Source organism: Mauremys reevesii, linkage group 18 (genome assembly GCF_016161935.1).
Source record: "Mauremys reevesii isolate NIE-2019 linkage group 18, ASM1616193v1, whole genome shotgun sequence".
Classification (NCBI taxonomy): domain Eukaryota; kingdom Metazoa; phylum Chordata; order Testudines; family Geoemydidae; genus Mauremys; species Mauremys reevesii.
In genome coordinates this window covers 12169259-12196210 of record NC_052640.1, presented here as the reverse complement: position 1 = coordinate 12196210, position 26952 = coordinate 12169259, and the positions used below count along the sequence as shown (strand labels likewise).

General features: G+C 41.5%; 1 protein-coding gene across 12 annotated transcripts in view; it reads right to left on the bottom strand.

The window, feature by feature from the left end:
* ADGRD1 (adhesion G protein-coupled receptor D1) overlaps positions 1-26952 on the bottom strand; it is a 257981-nt gene that overhangs the window by 54728 nt on the left and 176301 nt on the right. For all 12 annotated transcript variants that reach the window (XM_039504723.1, XM_039504722.1, XM_039504714.1 and 9 more), the window contains 3 exons: positions 24941-25052; positions 17140-17293; positions 690-756 (listed from right to left, as the gene is read on the bottom strand). In XM_039504723.1, coding sequence (XP_039360657.1) covers positions 690-756; positions 17140-17293; positions 24941-25052 — 333 coding nt within the window. The remainder of the gene's footprint in view (positions 1-689; positions 757-17139; positions 17294-24940; positions 25053-26952) is intronic.

The window sequence follows — 26952 nt, the reverse complement described above, 5'->3', positions numbered from 1 at the left end:
TTTAGTCAAAACTGGAGTTTACATGTAAAATACATGTTACAAACAATGAAGATCACCTAGCATGAACTTCCACCATCACTACTGCTGGAGGCAGTATCTCTTTATGGAACAGAACACTGTAATGCTGAGCAGTCTCATTGGGAACTATTTGTGGGTGGCTGTTTCCTAACATATTTTAAACAGCGGGGAAAGTACAACAAAGACTAAGAACAGGAGGGCTGGTTAGCTGTTTTAGTCCAAACAAGGAATCCTTGAGCAATTCAGTTTTATTAGTAAAATAAATATGCTCAAAACAAAAGTTAACATATAAATACCCTTACATAGGCATGTTATTTACTACTATTATTGGTTGTATTACAGTAGTGCTCAAAGAGATGAATCCAAACCAGAATACTAGATCTAAGAATTTCTTCCACCATCTCATCCCCAAATTCCGAGGAAGTTCATACTCAGCTTTGATTATGGATCTGAACTTTCAAAGTTGGGCCCATCCCTAGTAAATGTGAAAATAGCCTCAATATAGAGATCTAACATGCAATGCGTAAGTGATAAATAGTGCTAGAAGTCAATGGGAGTTGTTGGTGCCCAGAATCAGGCCCTGTGGGAAGATATTTAGTATTAGTCCTGCCCTCCCCCCATATCTTACTTGTTTTCATATTTGAACCAGAGGTAGATCTTTCTGTACTCACTTTCCAATTTCTCCGTAACAGTGCAGGGCTGAAGCTGCAGAGATGATGCAGATCACCAGTGGGCACCCTGCAAAATTCAGAGATGGTGACAGTGTCAAAACTGCACCCAATGCTTTGCTTCAGAAAACCAGGTAAATTCAGTCAATGTGTCCAGGAGCAATCTTCACGGCCAGCAAAACAGCTCAAATGCGTTTCAGAGTTACATGTGTCTCAGAGCCCTTTGTGCAGCTACATTACACAGACAAGGGGGGGTGAGATAATATCTTTTATTGGACCAACTTCTATTGGCGAGACAGAGAAGCTTTTGAGCGTACACAGAGCTCTTCTTCAGGCTTTTCTACATACTGAGTCAATGATCCTAATCCAAGCCTCCAAAAATAGTCCTAGAAAACAGTCAAATCTCCCAGGAGGTTCACAATTAGCATGGAGATAGCCTAGAAATGTCAACATCCAGTTACTGTTTTGAGCATCACAAATGGGTAGGGTGAGAGAGAGTCTTGAATAAATTGAACCAAGTTAAGATCCCATTCACATGCCCTAAGAGGGTATAAACAACTAGGAATCCTTGTGGCACCTTAGACACTAACAAATTTATTTGGGTATAAGCTTTTATGGGCTAAAACCCACTTCATCAGATGCATGGAGTGAAAAATACAGTAAGCAGAATATATATTATAGCACATGAAAAGATGGGAGTTACCTTACCAAGTGTGGGGTGGAATTAATTTGAAAACTGGACATTATCATATTTTTGGGGGAGAGTGGATGGGTCACTACAAAAAGTAATTTCCCCTCTGCTGATACTCGCACCTTTTTGTCAACTGTTGAGAATAGGCCACTTCCACCTTAATTGTATTGGCTCGTTAGCACTGACCCCCCATTTGGTAAGGCAACACTCATCTTTTTATGTGCTATAATATATATTCTGCTTACTCTATTTTTCACTCCATGCATCTGATGAAGTGGGTTTTAGCCCACAAAAGCTTATGCCCAAATAAATGTGTTCATCTCTAAGGTGCCATAAGGGGACTCCTGGTTGTTTTTGCTGATACAGACTAACACGGCTACCACTCTGAAACCTAAGAGGGTATGTTTCCTAATATGAATGTATGAGATAGCACTGAAAGATTTCCAGTGAGAGATATATTTGCTTAAAGTAAATAAATTACATTTCCTATCATTACTGCTGGGAGGCAGGGAACGCTTGACAATGTTACATAAGAATTATACAGATTCAGGCAACTGTCCTTCTGCCTTCAATGGTAACTAGCCCAGAGCATAATGGTGTCTTGTTGTGCCACTTTAATAGTTTTCCAAGCTAGTAGTAAGAAAGGAAGCAAGGTTTCTGCTGCCAATGGTTTTGAACACGGTAAAGCAGGAACTCTTTACCTAGCAAATGATTGTCTGTCAGGCCTCTATAAATGTCCCATCTAGCAAATAGAAAATGATGTGAAAATAGGGTAGCTTTTTACATTATTTTATTGATTTAATAACCATATACCTGCTAAAGAATAGGATGTATAAGATTTTTTTTTTTTAAATAAATCTATGGAAGGGAGATAATTCAGTAATAAAACCTATGGAGTTTTGCAGTAACTTCTACAAAATCTTTTAAAATTAATTTCCGTAGAATCTTATTGGTTTCATCCCAATTAAATTCCATAGGACGTTTCCAGAAGGCAAACATGCAGTTTCAGGCAGGGGTGTTTTAGTTCTTAAGTGATTATTGCCAGGAACAATACATATTTATCAATGACAAAAATATTCAACAGCCAGCAAGTAACCATGCTTGCTTCAGTGTTATACTAGAATAACTTCAGGGTGGAGTGACTCCTGACTTACATCAGTGCACATGAGAGCAGATTCAGGCCCATGGTCTACTAAGTGGCATATTACAATGTGAATTCTAAAGTCTAAAATATTGTTGTAGACAGTCATATTTTTAAACAATGGAAAACCCTGTTTACTAATGTGTGATACCCGGAACAGTCAATTGTACATGGCCCTGATCCATCACACTTGAATGCTTTGCTGAATTGAGGCCCCTATCATCTTACCTAAGCCATGTTCTTGACAACCCCTCAAAGACAAAAACCCAGGTTTTTACTGTTTCAAATACAACTGACTAAGGGCACGTCTACACTGCACAGTTAAGCTGTCCATTTACCCAGATTTTAGTCCTAAGCGGCCGTCCCAGCCGCACCATCTACCCAGAAAAATCACTGACCTGGAAGTGCCTGAAGACCAGGCTAACTGACCCTGCTCGGGACTCAGGTAGAATCTGGGGTCCACTTTAACTTGGGCTGAAACCCGCCCACTTTGTAGTGGGGAGGTGTGGTAAATCACTTGACTGCTGATGGTCCTCCAATGCCCTTCCCAAACTTCCCCCAGAAGAAAAGGACAAATTCTCCCACCACTGACACAACTGACCACAAAAGAACCATAGAGCATCTCAACACAGAGAACCATGGGATATGCTCACAGACACACACACAGGCAAGTGTAGAAACATTGAGAGCCCAGTAATGGGTATGGCTTTGTAGTGTGACTGCTCACACCTAGGCTAGGTGCGGTGCTCAAACTCAATAAACCCAGTTAACTGAATGTATACACAGCCTAAGGGGGCAGGGACAGTCTTTCTTTGCTGTGTTTGCACTGCACTTAGCACTATGAGGTCCTGGTCCAGGAATGGAGCTCCTGGGTGTTACGGTAAGATAAATAACAATAAGTTGCTTGCACTGGCTAATAATCCTGCGGTATGAGTTTTCTTCCCAGGGCTAACAGCCTTCACATGTCGATAATCTGTCTCGTACACAAAACGTATTTGTGCTTCCTATCCCTCAGGATGCTAGCCTGCCTGTTTTCCAAGGCAAATTTCAGGGAGTCACGGATTTAACTTGATTATTTATCAATTTTAATCTGCAGTGAAGAAGAAAATTAAATACAGAGTTCCCTAGCAAGATCATAAAACGTATACAGATGAAGCATAGTGCAGTCATCTGGATAACAAGAACAGTTAATTCAATGAATGTAAAATGGTCTACAACCTACAGTGCAGCATGTGTCTTTACTCTGCAGTAACAGGCTATTAAAAGATAGATGGGGGTGGAGGTTAGCATCTAAAATAAATTAGAAATTTGTTACCATGAAAGAAACATTGTTCTCTGAAGAACCAACCATTTGAGACATTCTATAAAGGCAGGAATCAAACATATTTAGCCTGATGAGGTCACAAGATTTCATCTGGACTGGAACACTCCTATGGATAATATAGTGCACAAAGATATTAAGGGTATTTGCTCAATCCTTGGCTTATGAGTAAAAACTGCAGATGAGCTGTAAGAGTCAGACAACATCTCATAATAGTTACGGTAATTCTAGGACCACAATAGCAGAAGTGCTAATGCAGTGTTAGTACTATTTATCATTCATGTAAAAATGCCAGTTATGCTTTTTTATACAGTATTTGAATGTTTTCTCAGTTGAGGTGTTATAAACATGTTCACCAGCCTTACCCCAACCTTTCAAATGTATGATGTGACGTGATGATCTTTACATTAGGAAGTGCAGCATCAGATGCAGGATGTTGTACTACACGAGTCTGTCACCTAAGCTATGGCATTCGCAACATGCACACCTCTGTAGTATCAGTGCATGCTATGCAGCACTGCATATTAATAAGTGAGTATGGGCCCACACGGCAACATAGCTTCAAACTCTGGACTTCTGGGGAATAAGCAAGGATTGGTCAGACTCAGGACATTTGGTTCAATTCAGATAAGCACCCAGATGTTACCCAAAGGGTATCTGAACTTCTTGGGCTGAAAATCTAGTGTGAACTCTGTCTCATAGTATTCTGGCACTTCTGTTTCCACTCTCAGCTGGGACAAGGAAATTGAAGATCTACAGAGAGAAAAAAGATTATCCCAAATGTTGGAATCCCAAGGTTCGATTTAAGTTCATTTTCAGTTTGGGTCAGTGATTAATCTAAATCACTTCATCAATCTCTAGCACTAAGTCACAACCTATTTGGGTGGTATCTGTGCACAGAGAATCCTCCAATCATTACTCAGGCAAAACTCACATTGAAGACAATAGGAGTTTTGTCTAAATAGGGATTATAGGATCAACCCTTAAGTCAAGGATCCGAAGAAAAGTTTGGTGGAAGCTTGAAAGCTTGTCTCTTTCTTCAGTAAAAGATATTACCTCTCCTACCACGTCCACCTTAATTCAAGCATCAGTTACTTCAATAGCGTCTCCTCTCTTCTTTGGCATTAAACCTCCTATCTGTTCCTACAGTATACTTTAGTTTCTATTCACTTTATGGTTCTGACACACTAATACAATTTAAAATGGAAAAACTACTTATAAAACTTCAAACCACTTTTTCGGACTTTCTTCTATGTAGAGGAAAAAAGCAACAGGTAGAAATGAGGCTGTCCTGTAGAAAACCTATGGCAGATTTTTGCTCTTTCATTCTAAACGGCTAAATATGACCTTTACAGAGAAAGAAGCAGCATCAGGCAAAAGTGAAAGAGGAAGTTACTCACCTTGTGTAGTAACAATGGTTCTTCAAGATGCACCCTATGGGTGCTCTACTGTAGGTGTATATGCACCTCTGTGGTGTGCCTCTAATCAGAGATTTTTGGTAGCAGTGTCCATTAAGCCCCTGCATGTGCCCTCCCTTCAGGCTATCTAGCACTGCGCGGGCGAACCCCCTCCACACTTCATTTTCCACCACAGAGCCCTATAGAGAACTCCAAAAGTAGAGTGGGAGGAGGGTGGGTTGCGGAGCACCTATAGGGGGACACATCTTGAAGAACCATTGTTATTGCAAGGTGAGTAACTTCCTCTTCTTCTTCTTCTTCTTCGAGTAGTGTCCCTATGGGTGCTCCACTGTAGGTGACTCCCGAGAAGTACCCACCACTGGAGGCTGGGACTTCTGAGTGGAGTCTTTTACTGCACAGAGTACTGTGGAGTCAAAGATGGCGTCGGGAGGCAAATCTTCTGTGATCGCATAATGTTCTGCAAAAGTATGGGCAGAGGCCCAAGTCGTTGCTCTACAGATTACTGAGACAGGGATCTCTCTAAGGAACGTGACCGAGGTAGAAACTGACCTCGTGGAGTGCGTATGGACTCTGGACAGAAGCAGGTGGCGCCCTTGATAACAGTGATTAATGCAACCAGAAACCCATTTGGATAGTCTCTGAGCCGATATCACAGAGCTTTTGGATCTTTCTGTGGATGAAATGAAGAGTTTAGGGGATTTCGTAAAGTCTTCATTCCTGTCCAAGTAGAATGCTAGTGTCCTTCTAATGTCTAGCATATGCAGAATTGTCTCTCTGTTGTCACAATGTGGTCGGGGTTAAAAAACAGGGAGATGGATCTGTTGATTCATATGGAAAGTGCAGAGAAAATAGGGAGAAACTTGAGATATGGCCTTAGAGTTACTGTGTGTGTGTGTCAGGTAAGGGAGCCAGACTTGTCATGTCCAGGAGGGGCAATCAGAATAACTCTCACTTTGTCTTATTGAATTTTCAACAGGACCTTGGATAGAAGAGGAAACTGGGAAAAGGCGTAAGAGGGCCCTATCCCATGGGAGGATGAGGGCGCCTCCCAGTGAATGTTTCCCCAGGCCAGCTCTGGAGCAGTAACGAGGACACTTCTTGTTCCAGTAAGTAGTGAAGAGATCTGTAGTCAGGGTTTCCCAAAGGGTGAATATATCTTGAAGGACATCTGCGTTCAGTACCCACTCATGGTTGTGACAAAAATTCCGACTGAGACTGTCAGCTGTCACATTCTGTATCCCTGGTAGATAGCAAACTGAGATGAGAACATTGTGATGGATGCACCAGTTCCAAAGTTTGAGTGCTTCCGCGCAGAGAGAAAGAGATCTGGCACCCCTTAGCGATTTATGTAAACCATCCAGGTCATATTAAGTCCATCGTGACTTTTGTTTGGGTGTTCTTGATGAAAGGCAGAAAGTGTGCACAGGAATTCCTGACAGTCCTTAGCTCCAAAAGACTAATATGGAAGGTCACTTCTGTGGAAGGCCATTTGCCCTGAACCTTTTGATTGTGTAGATGAGCTCCCCAGCCTATTAGGGAGGCATCTGTCCCAGGGTGGTGGGTCTGTGTAACGGGAGGAATGCGCTCGCTTGTACTGCATCAAGGTTGGTGCTGATAAACTCCAATTGCTGTACCAGGGTTAGTGCGCTGCTACAATGAAGAGAACCTTGGAGAATACCCTGGATGGAGCAGTCTGTACTGATAATGGTCCTGCCCCAAAGGTAAACCATAGGAAATCTCCTGTATGATGGTTATATTGAGATATGGAAGTAAACTGGGGCTGGAAATCAATCTCCTTTCTCTAGAGCTAGAATAATGGCTGCTAGCGTGACCATCTTGAACGTCTGCGCCTTCCCGTATTTGTTTAATGCCCTTGGATCTAGAATAGGCCTCCAACCTCCCTTCTCCTTGGTGATCAGGAAATAATGAGAGTAAAACCCCTTGCTCCTGAGTTGCACCAGACTGGTTCAATGGTCCTTAAGCATAACAAATAATATATTTCCTGATGAGGTAGGTTCTCATGAGAAGGGTCCCTGGAAGGGGGACAGGGAAGGAGGGTTGGAATGGGAGAGAGACATTAATTGAATGGCGTAACTCTTCAAAATTATCTCCAGGACCCATCTGTCAGAGGTGATATTCTCCCAACTGCTGCGAAGTAGGGCAAGGTGACTTCTGAAGGTAGATGGCAGCTGATGTTGCAAGGTATCATTGTTCAGGCCCTCAACCAACCTGTCAAAAGTGCGTAGCAGAGGTGGTTTGAGAGATCGTGGACTGGGGTGTGGACTGCTTCTGCTTTTGAGCCATGGTCCTCTTACACCGTGGCTTGTAACAGTGCTGAGATGGTGACCTGTGCTGTGGCTGAGAGGTATATCTTCTCTTCTGTTCCTCAGTGTAGATTCCCAGGGAGCACAATGTGGTCCGGGAATCCTTCAGAATGTGGAGAGAAGAATCTGTCTTCTCCACAAAGAGTTCAAACTGGAAGTCTTTTGCAGCTCTTTGGGCAATCCAGAAAGGTGTAGCCAAGAAGCCCGCCTCAGTACCACTGTCACAGAGACCAGGCGGGCAGCTATGTCAGCTACATCTAGTACTGTCTCTAGCATCAGTCTGGCTATTAACTGACCCTCTCTAAGAATAGTCTGAAACTGTTCCTTTTGTGTCTCCAGTAAATGTTCCGGAAATGCACTGAGTTTCCCATAACTAATGAAAGTGTATTTGGCCATGACAATTTGGTAATTCGTGACGCTAAACGGTAATATTGCCGAGAAATATACCATCTTGCCAAGCCCGATTGTATAGGGTCAATTTGGCATTATGTTGCTTGCTTCATGCATTAACCACATCCCCTATGATGGATTTGTGTTGCTGATGCTGAAACAAAGTCTGTCACTTTGGGAGGGATGTAATATTTTTTAATTATTATTTTTATTTTTGGCTTTGTTGCTGGTTGATGCAATGGAGGCTGGTGTCTGCCAGATGACTTTGGTAGGATCTAGAATCGCCTCATTAATTGGGAGGGCGGTTGAGCAGGAAGTGAGGGGGATTTGTCTGTGCAGTGCTAGATAGCCACGAGGGAGGGAGAGTACATGCGCAGGCTCAATGGACACTGCTACCAAAAATCTCCGATTAGAGGCGCGGGGTGTCCTACCGTGGAGCACCCATAGGGACACTACTTAAAGAAGCAGCATATTTATTTCAAGCTCCTGGAAAGACCGAGTTATTGCCTGGCTGGGAAAAGTATATTCTCTAATTTGTTTAGCAGGAGTAGAGTTAATTTCATCTGATTTTTTTTTCCCATTGGGTTATCCCAGCCCTAGAGAAAGGCTCTGGATCTAACTCAACCAAGTGGCAGCAAATAATCAACCTTCAAATGGATGGAAACTGAATGCCTAATTCTAAATAGTAATTGAAGGGAAAAGAAAATTGCTTGCAATGCTGGGAACGGGTTAAGTACAACATTCCACTGCAGTAACTTCCCACACAACAACCGATATCATCAATGTCTGACAAATGGGTGGGAGGGGGAAGGTGTTTTGAAAGTTTTGATATATTGATCTCTATGTTATCCTGAATCACCAAGGCAACACAGCATTTTTCTAACCAGTCTCTAGCTATTTTTAAAGGTATTATCTTCTTAGAATCCATCATCTTTTGAATTACTGACAACTGTAGGTATCAAGGTAATTCTAGCACTTTTTGGACTGATGATAATACACACAGACTTCAGATGATTCAGAACATTTGGTAACTTGTCTCTCTGCTGAATTCATTTTACTGAAAAAAGCAACAGAGTCCTATGGCACCTTATAGACTAACATACGTATTGGAGCATAAGCTTTCGTGGGTGAATACCCACTTTGTCAGATGCATGTGGTGGAAATTTCCAGAAGCAGGTATAAATATGCAGGCAAGAATCACTCTAGAGATAACAAGGTTAGTTCAATTAGGGAGGATGAGGCCCTCTTCTAGCAGTTGAGGTGTGAACACCAAGGGAGGAGAAACTGCTTTTGTAGTTGGCTAACCATTCACAGTCTTTGTTTAATCCTAAACTGACGGTGTCAAATTTGCAAATGCACTGAAGCTCAGCAGTTTCTCTTTGGAGTCTGGTCCTGAAGTTTTTTTTGCTGCAGGATGGCTACCTTTAAATCTGCTATTGTGTGTCCAGGGAAGTTGAAGTGTTCTCCTACAGGTTTTTGTATATTGCCATTCCTAATATCTGACTTGTATCCAATTTGGCCGATGTACATAGCAGAGGGGCATTGCTGGCACATGATGTCATATATTACATTGTGGACATGTAGGTGAATGAACTGGTGATGTGGCTGGGTTTTATGATGATGTCGCTGGTGTAAATATGTGGGCAGAGTTGGCATCGAGGTTTGTTGTTCTGAATGATGAAGACAGGGGCAACCTATTTTGACTGGTCTGAGATGAGGCATCCTCTTCAATTGCTTTAATTCATTTTGGGTCAGTATCATGCTCCAGTTGGTGAAAAACTGGCCAGAGCTATCAAGCATCAGGAAATTCACATACACAAATGTCTCAGGGCAACAGGCTAGTTTGCATTGCAGTGGTCAAAAGAGGTTCACTGACTCATTTGCTATGCTTCTACAGTTGAACACAGATTTGTATGAAGAGACAAACCTTTATGGCTTCCATAGTAAATAATCACAGAGATGAGTATTTTGTTTGAATCCTGTTGCAATATTTAGAAAAGTTTTCTGGTATTAAGTTATCCTGCTCACTGAGGGTACGTCAATACTTACGGCCGGGTCGACGGGTAGCGTTCGACTTCTCGGAGTTCGAACTATCGCGTCTAATCTAGACGCGATAGTTCGAACTCTGAACGCGCTCCCGTCGACTCCGGAACTCCACCACCGCGAATGGCGGTGGCGGAGTCGACGGGGGAGCCGCGGACTTCGATCCCGCGGCATCTGGACAAGTAAGAAGTTCGAACTAAGGTAGTTCGACTTCAGCTACGCTATTCGCGTAGCTTAGTTCGACCCCCCACCCTAGTGTAGACCAGGCCTAAGAAGCATAGGACTGCTCCCAAATGGAAGTCTAGGAAGCAGATATCAACCAGCAAAAGCTTCTAAGAAGTCAGAAAAAGAAAGGGCAGCTGCGGTGGGGGGTGGAATAACACAATGTGATTCTTTTGACTAATAGAGATCCATTTGGGACTCTGCTTTTATGTCTCCAGTACAAGCATGACCAGAGTTCAGGTCTTGATTTATTAAACACTTATTTCAGAGCCCAGTGTCTTTTCCCAGAGCTGAGAGGGTTTGATTAAGATGTGTAAACCCCTCATCAATTACATATTTCCTCCCACTGTACCGCCATCATGTTCATGAACTAACAGCTCAAACTGAAGCTCTATGTGCATTAATACATGAGCATACAGAACCATTACCACATTGCAAATGAAGGCTGTATTGACTGGCTTGATGTGTAAACATTTCCAGCCACATACAAAGTCAAGATGCCAATAATATGGGTTAGCAACTGATAGACGCTGGTGTCATTCGCATCACTCCTGTCCCTTTGATGGCCCTATATGTTTAGTATGGAAGTGAGAGACTGCAATGTGAATACTATATATACATTATTACACACACACACACACACAAAGTTGGTCCAATAAAAGCTATTCCCTCCCTCAGCATGTCCACCTTAATTCAAGTAGCAGTTTCTTCAATAGGATTCCCTTTCTTCTTTGGCATTAAACATCCCTATCTGTTCCTACAGTCTACTGTAGTTTCTATAGTTCTGACACACTAATAAAATTTAAAACTGTGTGTGTGTGTGTGCGTGTGCGCACGTGTGCACGTGTGTGTATATATATATAGAGAGAGAGAGAGAGGTGCCGAGGTCCATTAACCAGCCGCATTCATTAGCAACTCAGTGGATAGCAGAGCCAGATTACAGGCAGTGAATGGTAGTAGCACAGACTATGAAAGTACCCACTGGTATTCATCAAGTGATAAATAACCTGGGATACACCTGACTAGTTAAATTATTTCAGGGCTGTTTTGACACATTTTCAACAATGACATGATGTCAAATGTGATTAAGAAAACCCAACTGCCAATTCAAATTCAGGTTTCTCTAAAGCAATACAAAACAATTTCCTAGCAGCCTGATTTGTAATGACATTTACATTCCTTGGGAAGATTTCACTTGTCTCAGAATACTCTAGGATTGGCAGTCAAAATCTACCCATTTTCGAAACTGAGCTACCTGTAAAAAAAATGTTTAATGCAAATTTTCATGAGGGAATTTATCATTGTTGGATGCGCTCTTATCTGCTGTCTGCCTGAGTCTTAGCTCCACTTCAGGGGGATTTGTGGACAGTCAGTGCATGCCAACATGCCTGACGTACACTCTACCTGCCAAGAACACCACCACTAGAAAAAAAAGGCACAAGGGCCCTGTTCTAATATAGAACCTTCCACTATTTGTTCCCTAGTGAATTTTGTGTTGGATGTCTAGTTATACTGCAAGCTCCTAGGCCCAAGGCCATGGGCCTAATCCTACAAACCTCTACTCAAAATACCACTCAAGGCATTTATTTAGAAGTCATTGTGTATGCACTGCAATAGGTTAGGCCACATTGCTATTATTAAATAAATGCTAATTATTGCACTCATATAGCAGTATTTCAGGTCACACTGCAATAGCCTGGGGGCACAATGCAATATTTAAAGCCAGTGGTACACTCATGTGAGTTATTGTTGCTTGACAATAAGTGTTTGCAGACTTGGACACCATGGTTTTCCTTGTGTTGGGTACACTACTGGGCAGGCCACTGCCACTTTACAAATAATAAATGCTAATATTAAGCATAGGGGAGCAGGAAAAAAAAGGCTAAACTTACATTCTTATGCATACAAATCACAGACAAATGTATCTTCAAGCAGTAGTTAATGATGAATTGTTTGTTAATGTATCAAAGCTTATGCTGTCAGCCAATTCCCCTATGAATGAGATTCATATCCTTATTCTTCATAGTAATAGATGTTTTTAAAAGCCTCTTCAAAGAACCATGTGAAACTTGCCTGTTTCACTTCCAAATAGTTTGTAAGAACATTTTCTTAGATTTTGATCCATTTGGATTTTCATTTCTGACGTTAGGAGTTCAAAAATCTCATCTCAAATCAAATCTCAATCCAAAACTTCCTTTCTGCACAGAAAGAATATGAACCTGCAAATCTCATGTGATTTCAACCCCAAACCACAAATTAGCTCAAGCTTTCTTGTGGTTAGGCCTAAATTCATACAAATGATCTATGAACCCCTGTAAACCTGGTATAAGTTTGTAGTAAAACCTGAAATGGGGGAAAAACAACAAGGAGTACTTGTGGCACCTTAGAGACTAACACATTTATTTGGGCATAAGCTTTTGTGGGCTAAAACCCATTTCATCAGATGCATGGAGTGGAAAATACAGTAGGAAGATACACACACACACACACGTTTCCTCAGCTCTCGTCCCCTAACGTCCCTGCCCTACATTGAGGGCATCTTCATCACCTGGACCCATGGGAAAGAGGCCCTTGAGGAATTCCACCAGGATGTCAACAATTTCCACCCCACCATCAACCTCAGCCTGGACCAGTCCACACAAGAGATCCACTTCCTGAACACTGCAAATAACTGATGGTCACATAAACACCACCCTATACCGGAAACCTACTGACCGCTATACTTACCTACATGCCTCCAGCTTTCATCCACACCACATTACACGATCCATTGTCTACAGCCAAGCTCTAAGATACAACCGCATTTGCTCCAATCCCTCAGACAGAGACAAACACCTACAGAATCTCTATCAAGCATTCTTAAAATGACAATACCCACCTGCTGAAGTCAAGAAACAGATTGAGAGAGCCAGAAGGGTACCCAGAAGTCACCTACTACAGGACAGGCCCAACAAAGAAAGTAACAGAACGCCACTAACCGTCACCTTCAGCCCCCAACTAAAACCTCTCCAGCGCATCATCAAGGATCTATGACCTATCCTGAAGGACGATCCCTCACTCTCACAGATCTTGGGAGACAGGCTAGTCCTTGCTTACAGACAGTCCCCCAACCTGAAGCAAATACTCACCAGTAAATACACACCACACAACAAAAACACTTACCCAGGAACCTATCCCTGCAACAAACCACGTTGCCAACTCTGTCCACGTATCTATTCAAGGGACACCATCATAGAACCTAACCACATCAGGGGCTTGTTCACCTGCACATCTACCAATGTGATATATGCCATCATGTGCCAGCAATGCCCCTCTGCCATGTACATTGGCCAAACTGGACAGTCTCTAAACAAAAGAATAAATGGACACAAATCCGATGTCAAGAATTATAACATTCAAAAACCAGTCAGAGAACACTTCAACCTCCCTGGACACTCAACAACAGACTAAAAAGTGGCAATTCTTCAACAAAAAACCCTTCAAAAATAGACTCCAACGAGAAACTGCAGAACTGGTATTAATTTGCAAACTGAACACCATCAGATTAGGCCTGAATAAAGACACAGAGTGGATGGGTCACTACAAAAATGAAAAACTAATTTCCCCATACTAATTTCCCCCTCCTGTTACTCACACCGTCTTGTCATCTGTTTGAAATGGGCCACCCTGATTACCACTACAAAAGTGATTTTTTCTCCTGTTGATAATAGTGCACTTAAATTGAATTGTCTCGTTAGAACTGACCCCCCACTTGCTAAGGCAACTCCCATCTTTTCATGTACTGTGTATATATACACCTGCCTACTGTATTTTCTACTGCATGCATCCAATGAAGTGGGTTTTAACCCATGAGAGCTTATGCCCAAATAAATATTAGTTTCTAAGGTGCCACAAGGACTCCTCATTGTTTTTGCTGATGCAGACTAACACAGCTACCACTCTGAAATGGGGGAGTTTTTCTTGGTGGTTCTTTGGTTTCTCTGAAAATATTTCACAGGACTTTCCTGACAGCACTGTAGGACAGCTTTAAAACTTTTTTGGAAAACAGCAGCTGTAAGATGCATGAGTGGCATTGTAGGCATGTAAATTGGTCATTCTTTAAGGAACACAACTAATTTAAACCAATCAGATTGAAGGATGCATTCCATAAGTCTGCACATGACATTAATTCATAGAAAGTTGGCATGGAGAGATGGTGATTTGCACAGTTGTCATTAGTCAACACAGTCCTGTTAATTCACATTCATCTCACCATCTCCAGAGGAGGTAGGAGGAAGGTACAGTGGGGGACATCTTCCCAGCCCTAAGTTAAATTAAATTCAACAAGTTTAACACGTCTGCTATGAGGAGTGCAGACTTTCCCCTCAACTCAGTTACAATATGGGCAGTCTACTAACAGCCAGATCAAGTAGCAACGTGAGTTTAATTTCAAGATGCAAAAGGCTTGTATGGTTATAATTTATAAAGTGGAAAAGGTCACAGCAAGAAACGGTCTTTAGACAAGCAGGTCAAACATGAATGAAAATGGAAATTCAGGGTTAATGGCTTAATGCACTATTGAATTCACTCAGACCCCCCTCTCTCGCCTCTCTCTCAGAGCTCTTATCCCAAGGGTTCGTATTTCACCTGTACAGTCAGACTCAGAAAGAACCTTCTCTGAATTTGTTTTCCTGATTGTTGAATTCATTTTAGATCAGTTAGGAAAAGGGCAAAGAATAAGATTTCTCCCTTTCTGTCTCTCTTTTGTTGTTTATTTCTCCTAGAAAAAGTCAGCTTAGATCCAGTGTCCAACGTGCAGTGAAATTCTGTTTTTAATCAATGTTCCAGTTGGGGTGACTGATTCCATGTTTCTTTATTATTACGTGAGTCAATAGAACCATGGAGAGAGGGGGGAAGAGACAATGTAGTACCACTGAGAACGCTTGCAAAATGAAGCGATTTTCAAAAGATTGACTAGAAGTCAAGCTCTGACGGATTTGCTTGGAATTTTTAATTGACTTCTATTTTCACCCAAACACAACAGTGAAGACTGGCCAGTGAGGAACATTCATTGGCCATCGGCAGTGGAACCAAGTGGTGGTGGGAGTCAGGGCTCATGCAGCCAATTGAACATTTGGAGAATGATAAGAAGAGAGTTAACTGCCCCAACAACCAATAAGAGTGTTTGTTTTCTCCAAGGACTTCCCTTATCTAACAGAGTCACTGATTATCTGGCATGTTCAATAAACACCAGCTGTTCTCCCTGGGATTTTCTCCAAGGCAACTGACAAAGCTATAAATGGATTTGATATATCTAACCTTTCTCACAGAGGCAAAAGGGGGGGGGGAGTCTTAACTAATTAATCTAGAGTTTGCTCCCCCAATATGATGGAGACCATGTTACCCAAGACTGTGTATCCAGAGGCACTTTGAAGAACATTCATTAGAAGAAGGTTTTTTAAAAGGAAAAGAAAATGAGGATCAGAATAAAAAGGTCATGCTGAAAAAATGTAACGTAGGAGCAGCTGAAAGATGTAAATGAATGGCATTGCTACTGCCAAGGCCTGCAGTGTGGAACAGGTATTAAATATTCCAATTATGACTGCAGTAGGTTTGTATTATTGTTATAATTGGTTTTGAGTCAGCTTCCAAATGAATCAGTGGAGAAAAGATAATGCCTGTTTTAAAATATTTTTGAAATTATCCATAATGATATAGGTATTCTGTTCTTCGTTATCTTTTCTCACGCCTCCTTTTGTCCCAGTATATCACTTTCGTTTCTTCTTCTAATTGTGGAGCTTTGCCAAGCATCATTCACATGTCTCCAAAACAATGAGAGCAAGATATCTTTTGTCTTGTATAAAGAGTTTTGAATAAGATAGGCGTAGTGGGCTGTTTTTATTCACTTTGCCATGCATGCAGCTCATATTTTGGATCTTGCATTTGAAAAGTAGTGAATTGCCCTGTTCAGTATTCCTGAATCCTACAATCACATTTTTATTCTTAAATCTGAGTTCTTATGTAGCACCTTTCTCATAAGGATGTCAAAGTGTATTACAATCATCAGCTAATGAAATCTCCTGAACTGTTATATCCATTTCACAGGTGGGGAAATAGTGGAATACAGGGTGATGTTCCCAATGTCACAAAATGAGTAAGTGGCAGAACCAGAAATAGAACACTGGGTATTGCAAGAGCCCAACTTAGTCTGTTATTGGCTTTACGACTAAGGATCAGATCCAGCTCACAGAGAAGTCAAAGGAGTTGATTCAATTTGCTTCTATGGGATTTGGATTAGGGTCTATGTACTTCAAAGTATGGTCAGAAAAGTGATGCATCTTCCTACTTAACAGACCTGCTATTTTCAAAACAGACTGTGATCACTGTTACAGCTGCTTCCTTTTGTCCATTTCAGAGACACTTTTAATACAAGAGACGGCACATCAGATAAAAATCACATTGTACCATGTTATTTAATGCTGTCCCAAAGTTTAGCTTTATCTACACCAGGGGTTGGCAACCTTTCACAAGTGATGTGCCGAGTCTTCATTTATTTGCTCTAATTTAAGGTTGTGCGTGCCAGTAATACATTTTAATGTTTTTAGAAGGTCTCTTTCTCTAAGTCTATAATATATAACTAAACTATTGCTTAGTAAATAACTATTGTAAAGTAAATAAGGTTTCAAAATGTTTAAGAAGCTTCATTTAAAATTAAATGAAAATGCGGAGCCCCCCGAGACCAGTGGCCAGGACCCAGGCAGTGTGAGTGCCACTGAAAATCAGTTCGCATGCCACCTTCGGCACCCGTGCCATAGGTTGCCTACCCCTGATCTACACTATATAAATTTTGCGGCCAGGAGCCATACATGAGCTCTTATTGCAAGTTTAAAAGAGATGAGGAAAAGATTGTTATTAAACACTTACCCCATCCAATCCCATAGTAGTATAAATGCTTGCTCTCTTCTGACCCAAACACTTTGATCACCATGCTGTAGAGATGAAATCCTTCCACCAGCATCCAAGCAAAAGCACTCAGGAAGAAGAAATGAAGGAGAATGGCCAAGATTTTGCAAGGTACCTACCATATGAAGCAAAAAAAATAATTTGTCAAAATTCTTACTGAATTTTCCCCATAATCGGTTTGGGTTTTTTATGTTTTCACAGTATACAAGAAACCACACTAGAGTAAAAGGATAGTAAAGAAAAATAATAAAACACAAGAGAGACAGCTTCAAAGTGACATGTCTAAGGAGCCCAGGCTGTAGTTAGAAAAACTAGCTGACAAACCCATTTGTATCAGATGGGCTGAAGAGAACCAAACCAGATGCCTCTTTCTACCCCCACTGTCCCCCGCATACCAACCACTCCCACTTGAGGTCAATGAGAGTCAGAGGCACTCAAGAGTGCAGCATCAACTCCCCTGGTGAGGTAGTTCTAGAGACAACTGAATATAAGATAAATAGGAGATTTGGAAGCAAGGGGGTGACATGACTTGTGGTAGGAGGAGGAGAAGCTGAATTTCTCCAAGGGTTTGGTGAAAGTCAGTGCATGTGGCTTTCAGGAGAAACCTCAATAAAGTGACACATTTAACTCAGGCCCAGGTTTTTAAAAGCTATTTAGGTGTTTTGCTGTGCTCAGCATTGCAAGACCTAACTGATTTAGGAGCCTAAATTTTATTTTCAAAAGTGATTTAGGCACTTAGGAGCCCAAATCCCACTAACTATGCTAAGCGCAACAAGGCTTAAATACCTTTAAAACTCTGGGCCTTAGTTTCTAACTTTATCTGGCCAGTGAGTTCCTCCTTAGTCTGCTGCTCCTCATATTTAAAATAGGACATTTGGACTCAAACGTATTGTATTTCCAATTGTGTCTTTCCCATTAGCGATTCAGCAAGTCTCACAAGACTCTCCATTCACTACATTACATGTTAAAAAGTGTCCAAATTGGCTTATAATGAGCCATAGTTAGGTCATGAGTTATAATTGCCTTATGGTAGTCATCTAGCTTGTATTACACACTTGCCCGTCCAATAGCATCAATTTTCCAGTGTAAGTTACAGTGCGCAGTGTACAAAGCCATATTTGCCAGAGATGGACCTAGGGGTTAGAGCAGAGGACTGAGAGTCATGTCTACTGAGTTCTTTCAGACATCTCAAACACTCCTTGATGGTGTTTGTAGCACAGTGAGCCAGAGAAATTCTGGGAAAAGGAAAAGTGATGACCTTAGAGAAGGATTGAGGGGAGGCTGCATTTTTGTGAATAATATAATGTTAAGAGCCCAGGTACACAGTAATATTCTCACTGGCCAACATGGCATCCAGAAAGTAGGGGAGTCCAATTTAGGTAAGGAGAAATAGTAATTTCAGTTTTATCTATAAAATGCTTTGAAGATAAACAAATGAATTCTTGATAAAGAGAGAAATGCCCACTAGGAGTATGTAGCTGAACTAGAAACGTTCTTCTTAGGTCATATTCAACTCAATTAGACAATGTTCATGAGTGTCATGCAGAATACAGGAAATATAAGCATGGGCTTTAATTGTCAACTTCCCCTACAGTGCTGACACCATAACTGTTATCACTGATTATTCCTCAAAGAGATACATTTTCTGCCAAATCCCATAACTGCCTGTCTTATAAAAACAGCAAAACCTAATCCTATGCTCTTCCCCACTCCTCACGTATGTACACTGCTCTTCCATTGCTAGTTGCTTTGCAAGGCTGTCCCACCATACCTAGTTTCTCTCATTACATAGCCATCTGATAGAAGTGGTTGCAGATGATTTACTGCAAGACACACGTGTTTAATCCCCTTTAGGTTAAAGTATAATTTAGGCCTCCTTGGAATGAATCCCAGATACATCTCAATATTGCATCTTTTCCAGCATACTGATGATGTCCGGATTGCTTTGCTTTGACAATATTACTCAAAAAGCTTTTTAGACACCTACTGCATTTCACAGGGGCCTTTGCTAGTTTACAACCCATTTAGGTGAGAAGACAAAAGAGCAGTTCTTTTCTTTCCTAACATCCTTCCTTTACCTGGGCAAAGCCCACAGCAATGCTTCAATTCCCTGGATACCTATGTGTGGGGATAACATTGCCAATGGGAACCAGTCTGCTGCCTCCACTACTTTCAAATGTAAATCAGCAGCTCCCTTTGTTGTACTAGCTTAGCTGCCATGTCCTGGCATTTCACACTTTTTTGGGGTGTTTAGAGACTTGATAATGTAATGAGAGTTGAACTCTTCCAGCCCTATCTGAGCTGCATTCTAGAGGTTCTAAACAGGAGCAGGGATACAGTTCCTGTTTTTCTGATATACCAGTAACAAATCCATAAAAACTCCACTGACTGCAACAAAATAACTCTGAATTTAACTGATGTGAGATCAGTGGCTGATCCACTATTCCTTCACAACACCCAAATCAGTGTACAAACAAACAAACACTAATCCATAAGGAATTTTGAAATGTTTTGGTAAGATTGGACCACAATTGGATTTCTTCATTGGTGAAACCTAAAAAAAAGTATCCTGATTAAGTTCATCATAATATCAGAGGAAAACAATAACATGGCGTCCATTTAAATGTTATCTGATTTACATAAGAAAGCTGCCCTCTGCCCCCCCCAATAAATAAATAAATGCAACAGAAAACCAACCTGCAATAGAGGCTAGATCTGTAAAATGTGAGCTATCCATTTGCTGCCCCGCCAACCGGATGTATCAGAAACAGAAAGTGGCTGAGCGAAGCAAAGGAAATTAAGATTGATGCAATCCATGGATGCAGTATGAATACAGGTTCGTTTAGGCAAATTGTCTGAATCCAGCTTATCATGGTGCCCCTAGCTGGACTGGCAGTTTTGTTACAGTACCAAAAAATATATATATATGAAAACATGCTGTTTATCTACTGCTGCACTCATCATTTGATCTTCAGTTTAGGTAGATACCCGTAGGACTGCAGCCTAAGTAAAGGTGGCTGTTTTTTCCTCATTTTGTGGAGTCGCTTTATCTTTCTTTCCTGCGTCTATGGTTCAATACTGCTCAGAGGATCACAGAGTGAAAAACAGCTCAATACGCCAACTGCAGAACTTCAAACAATTGTTGCTGCACACTGCGTTTTGCCAATAAAACATAAGGGCATTTACTGCCTCTGTAGTCACTGTAAACATCATTTTATTTTGTGTAAATACATGTGCTGCCCACCCACCTCCCCCAAATATACAGGTCTCTGGATGCCGCTGGCTTTTTTTTGGTTTTGTAGCATGTGAAAACATTATTATTATTATTATTTTAAAATCCACTCTGGCTGCCACTGTTTGGATGGCAAAGATGCTTGATGTGCCTGTCAGTAGGAGAAAATACGGTATGTGCAGAAGCTACTCCAAGAAAATGGCCCAGGTGACTTCAGGATTAATTCTGTACTGAGAGCTGTAGAACATATAATGCCAGTTTATCCCTATTGTTTAAATTTTAGGGATTAAATTTTCTATAAGGAGCTAAATACATTTAAGGGAAAGAGTTCCTCTGTTTTATGGTTATAATGGAATTGACTACACATGTGCTCTCACCCTACAAAATGAATGTAGTAGAAACGACAAATGGACAGGTAATGTAACAGAGATCTGCTTGATTGGCACAAACACTGGGCTACATGCAGCTTTCTTTGGTATCCAGGCTGAAGCACCCGATTCCATGGTGGTTTAGAGAGATCCTGAGTAAAATCCAAGGGCAGTGGTAATTTCAGGTACTGCTGCATCATCTGGGGGTTGGACTAGATAGGGGCTTGGGGCAGGTCTACACTATGGGGGAAAATTGATTTAAGATACGCAACTTCAGCTATGTGAATAACGTAGCTGAAGTCGAAATATCTGATATCGAATTACTTACCGTCCTCACGGCGCGGGATCGACGTCCGCGGCTCCCTGTGTCGACTCCGCTACCGCCATTCGCGTTGGTGGAGTTACGGAGTCGACATGAGCGCGTTCGGGGATCGATATATCGCGTCTAGATGAGACGCGATATATCGATCCCCGAGAAAATCGATTTCTACCCGCTGATACGGTGGGTAGTGAAGACGTACCCTTGGATTGGATGACCTCCAACCCTGATATTCTATGATCTGTTGAGATAATGCCACTCCTTGGCCTTTGCTGTACTTAGTTTGGCTACATCGACCTAATTGTTACTATATTTATTTGAAAATATAAGAACATAAAAATGGGTCAAACCAATGGCCCATCTATCCCTGTATCCTGTCTTCTGACAGTGGCCAGTGCCAGATATTTCAGAAGGAATGAACAGAACATGGCAATTTTGAGTGATTCCCCTGATATCCTGTCCAAGCTTCTGGGATTTGAAGGGTGAGAGACACCTGGAGCATGGTGTTGTGTATAGGGTTTATAGAATTGTTTTTGCCTTGACGAGATAGGCTCATCTCTAGCAGAAAGAGAAGATGAAACAAACCACCTAGAGTAAATTCTCTCTCTTTTGTGCAGTATCCTCCAGCCCATGCAATTAAAATAGCAATTAAGGGTAATCAGTTTTAAAATTAGTAACAGCAGAATACTTAGTAAGTAAAAGCTTTCAAGGACACATGAATAATAAGAAGGATGAATTGTAACACCAAGGATCTTCTATCCGAACACAGAAACAAATAAAAACAATAATAATCATATAGTTAACACTTATGAAGAGTTTTTCATCCATAGCTCTTAAAGACCTTTATAATTATATGTACATATCATCCTTATTTTACTGGTGGGGAAACAAACACAGAGAGGTTACATACATTGGCTTAGGGATTGTCTGTAGGCAAAATTGCTCCAGTTTACTTACAGTGTGATATTAAAGCGTTTCAGTTAACCATTGCTGTTCTAATTCTGGTTTAAAAGTAGGCTTAGTTCGATTTAGCTCAAGTCAACTTGGAGAAGGTTTAAGCTAAATCAAAATACAGAACTCTTAAAATGAAATTAGTGTCTACACAGGAGTTTGCATCAGTTTAACTGAATCAGCTTAACTAAATGGATGGTTTAATTAAACCATCCATGTATGCTTGCAGACAGGGCCACAGTACCATAAGAGGCCAGAGCTTGGTGAACATTGGTCAGCTTTGCAAGAGCCATCCAAAAAAGAAGGAGCTTTCACCAGAAAGGCAACTGAGAATTCTTAGCATTTTAAAAGAGTAGGTGGGGAGAGCAGGTGAGAACAAGGAGCCAAAGGGCTTTTGTTCAAAACCTCATATCAGTAGAAATTGCAAGAGAGAGACCATGAAGGTTGTGTTATTCCCTATATGTATTTTATTTCCCCCAAGACTGTCTTCTCGGTGGAGTTTTAGCATCCTTCCTGATTTATTGAGCATTATTTTAGTGTGAGGCTTCCCTTGTTTTCTATTTCAGATTGTATCACTGTTGCTGCTTTCTGCTGTCTGCATTTTATTTCCATCTAAACCATTCACTGTCATTTTCTCTCCTGCACCTTATCTTGCTCACTCAGGAACTGCTGAGGTTTCAGCTGATAGGAAGTTTGGGGTTGAATTGTTCACTTTTCTTTCATGTTTTTATGCCAACCTTTCTCCCTGAGCTATGCATGTCAGGGGCTGACACATGGGTGGAGAGACAAATGCCATGGCCCCACAAATGACACTGCTGCTGAAAATCATCATCATCTAATGCAGGGCTGCCAAGACATGAGAAACACAGGGCCATATTGGAATATATGGTGTGAGGAGCAGGGCAGCATGGACCACTAGTGAGAAAAGTATAGCCCATGGCCTCCAGATGGTGGCATATTAGAAATCAGGATTCCCTATATGCTATTCTTGGCTCTGCTATTGATTCACTGGGTGATCTTCTACTAGTCTTTTGCTCGCTTTGTGTTTCAGATCACTGTTCTGTCAAATGAAAATAAGGATACCCAGTTTTACAAGGTGCTTTTAGATCCTCAGATGAAAACTGCTATGTAAATGCCAGATATTATTAACAACTTACCAGAAGCCCACAGGATGCCAGTTGATTTGAATACAAATTTACTGATGTTTTTTGTTGCCCAAATTAAAAGCACACAACTCTCATATTTGCATGTACTGAGACCAGAAAGAATGACAGATGAATAAGAACCTGCAGGTTGGTTGTCAGAAGCAGTATGGTACAGCAGCTGATCTCCAAAGCAGCCAAGTTTTGTTCTATTAAAAGACTGAAGTGCTGTGGAACATTATCTAAAAATATGATTGTTTTCTCCTGATGCAGGAGGGAATTTACATCTTAGGATCCTGTGTTAATTTTAAATAGCTTTTAAAAACACACACACACACACACACAAACAGTAGTACATCAATGGTAACAAATTACATGTACTTCCTCTGGTGGGAAGCCAGAACTATTTGCTCATTACATCTGTTGTGGGTAACTTGGCACATCTCTATTCTTCTGGTCTAACAAATGGTATCAGTCCTGATCCTGCAGCTGCTTGGAGCAAGGAACTTTTCATCTGCAGGATTGTGTCCATAAACTGAAGACCAGTGCATCTCAGGGTCCAATATGACCCATAGTTTTAAATGATAAGTTAGTACATTGCTTTCAAAGTCTTGTAAGAACTGCATGGTGGGAGGGGTCCCTTTCTGCAAACAGGTACACACCTACAATTGGTCAATTCAGTCCATAGTCTAGGAGTGCTCTCGCAGTGCAGCACCCTCAAATAATGCTCCCTACCGTCTCTGCCTGTCTAAGAAACTCTGTCCCATATTGGTGGATGATGACCTGGCTTTGGGCATGCACACCTTCATCACCTTCCACCTGAACGACGACAATACTTATACCTGGGGCACGGAGCCACCAGCCCTTAGGAAACTCCAGCCAGTGCAGAACCCTGCAGCACGTCTCTTCAGCAGCATGGCTATCCTAAGCACATCAAACCCATCCTCTCTCTGCGCACTGGCTTCCCCTAGAATACTGAATCAAGTTTAAGGTCTTGGTCGTTATCTTCAATTCGCTCAATTGCCTAAGGTCATGACAGTCAAAAAATCATCTAAAACTCCAGGATAAGGATTGTGGTCAACAATTTTGTTCCTCAGCACAACAGAACTTTCTGTGACACAAGTAAAGTTCATCTTTGCAGGAGACAGAGCTTTCTCAGAAGCTAGTCCAAGACTGAAGAACTTAACTGCCACAGGAACTAGGACCACCAGAAACCTCACCTCCTTCCACTCAAAGTGCAAGAGGCACTTCTTCAATTTTCCTTGTCTAATGTGAACAAAGTGCAACATGGACATACTGGAGAAAAGTCCTACCTACACAAAACACTACAGCACATGCAATTTCCTCCCTGTGGAGAAGAGGAGAGAAAGGATGAACCAAACATGACAGATGTTAGATCACTTAATGCACTAAGGTGTTTGGACATTATGGTGATGAGGGCAGTATGAGAATCTAGGTAGAATGGAACAAAATAGAAATAGTTTCATACATTTGACGATCAGCAACTCTGTCTTTATTTTGCAAATGCCAAGCACAGATGGATGCAGTGATAAAACAGTTTTGGGGGTATAAAAGCCTTTAACTTGCTTTGTCTTGTGCTGTGGGTTGGGATTTTTGGCATAAATGTGTGTTTAAAACAAGAGAAAGGTTGTAATACACACTATCTTGCGCTCGGCATGCTGTATTTACTTCCATGGAGGTGACTTGCCAAAAAAAAAAAAAAAGGCAAAATGTGCTTTTCAATACTTACCATTCCAGGGCTGAATTGAAAGCTGATGAGAAGCAGGATCTGAGCCACCAGGATGGCAAAGGACAGGTTGGCGTGTATGTGGTAGCGCTGGTTACGCATGGTGCTGACAGAGCTGGGTGAAGGAGGAAAGGCTCATGAGTAGAACAATATTCCAAGAAGCAGTAATACATTTATGATTTATTTGCATGGGGTTATTTTTTATTATATGGTTTTGAGTTCTTTCTTCCTTTGGGATTGAGCTGTGTTTAATCAGGTTCCCCAATATGCTGACACAACACTGAACAAACCAAAAGGATTGAGTTGCACATTAAGTATCTCTACTAGTAATGGTTGGAAGAGTATTAATAAAGGGCCCAATCCTGCAAGGTGCGGAGCTCCGAAGGATGTCAGTGGGCACAGAGGCAGATTAGCACCTTGCAGAAGACCCTCCACATCTTGCAGAATCCAGCCCAAATAACATCACAGCTTGACTTTATCTTGTATTCAACACAAACATTTTATGCCTATTTCAGTAGGAATGAGTGAACCTAAAAAGGCTCAAATTCAGGTTTGACGTGGATAAGATTGCCAGCTTCGCGGGGGCAGGCACTGTATCTTTGTGTGTATCTGTGCAATACCCAGCTCAGTGGGGCCCTGACCCTGGTTATGCCACCTGGGCACTAACACAATACAAAATGTCTGAACCTCTCTCTCTCAGCTCTAGAAAAGCAGACTGAAAATCCTAAGAGAACACACTTTCTTAAAAGCTTTCTGCACTTTTGCTTTGTTTCCCAGCCACAACCAGGAAGTGAAAAACCTCCACTTGTCTGAATATTTCAGATCCTCAGCATAATTTGATTCTAAAAAGAGAAGATGATTTATGGACAGCAGATTTTCTTATTTAATCCAATGCCTGACAGTCCCTATCTATCAGTTTTAACCATTTCAGTAACTGGGCTGGATGTTTGGCTTCATGGGTGATAGTACTGACTGTACACAAAGATGGGTATTTCCATCTTTCCTACACATCTCACCGCACTGCCAACTGCTCATCATATAATGCCCACCACCAGATGACACAATGACACAGACTAGGTGGATAACAAGTAGAGCTTTTTGTCACATTTTTTTGTCATCATTTAGCCAACACCCAGTTATTGAAGAGAGATAGAGGTCTGTCTGTCTATCTCCTACAAATAATTCAAAGAGACAACTTAGTGTTGCATAGTGCCAGTCTCTGTATAGTAATAAACTTCATGTAGATATAAACTGAAGCATCACCAATCCAGAAAGCAAGTAAGGCTGTAACACTCTTAGAAACTGATTATCTGTTGCCAGTGTGTACAGAAGCGAAGAATTCGACAGATTCTACTCTGCTTAGCTCACAGCCATTTAAAACTAGTTTGCAACATTTCCCTTCAGTTGTCTAATGAGACACTGTCCTCCAGCAAAAAACTAATCACATTATTTTAAGTGGCATGGCATGGTTTCAAAGAAATGCTATGTGTGAATGGTGTAACTCAGCCTTGTGACTATAACCTGTGTCCAAGCTCTTCTTTTAAGTCTTCTGATGTTTCCCATTTCCCTATGGGTTCCACAGCCCAGGTGTCTTCCTGGGAGCTGTATGAAGCAACAGAGCTCCTTTCCTTCCCAAGCCTTCTCCTGTCCGCTGTCGGCTCTCACCGTCAGAAGCAGTGAGGGATCCATGGAGTAGATCTCCCACTAGCAAAGGCGCTGACTGCCCAAGAACACATATGCAGGCTTTGGAGCCCTTTGGGAACTGGTGTTTCCATGTGTTATATTATCACCGTGCCTCCGAGCCCCAGCCTTGCACAGTGCATCCATGCATGACCCAGTCAGACCGTGAGACTTAGAAGGAATATCACAAACTAAATAAACACGACAACTAGTGGTTTGTTGTTTGGTGTAGGACAATAAACGCCCCATATAATCCAGCTTCTAAACTTGGTCCTCTTAACAAGATGCTCAGAAATTACACTTGGGTGGTCAAATCATCCCTTGAATGATTAGGA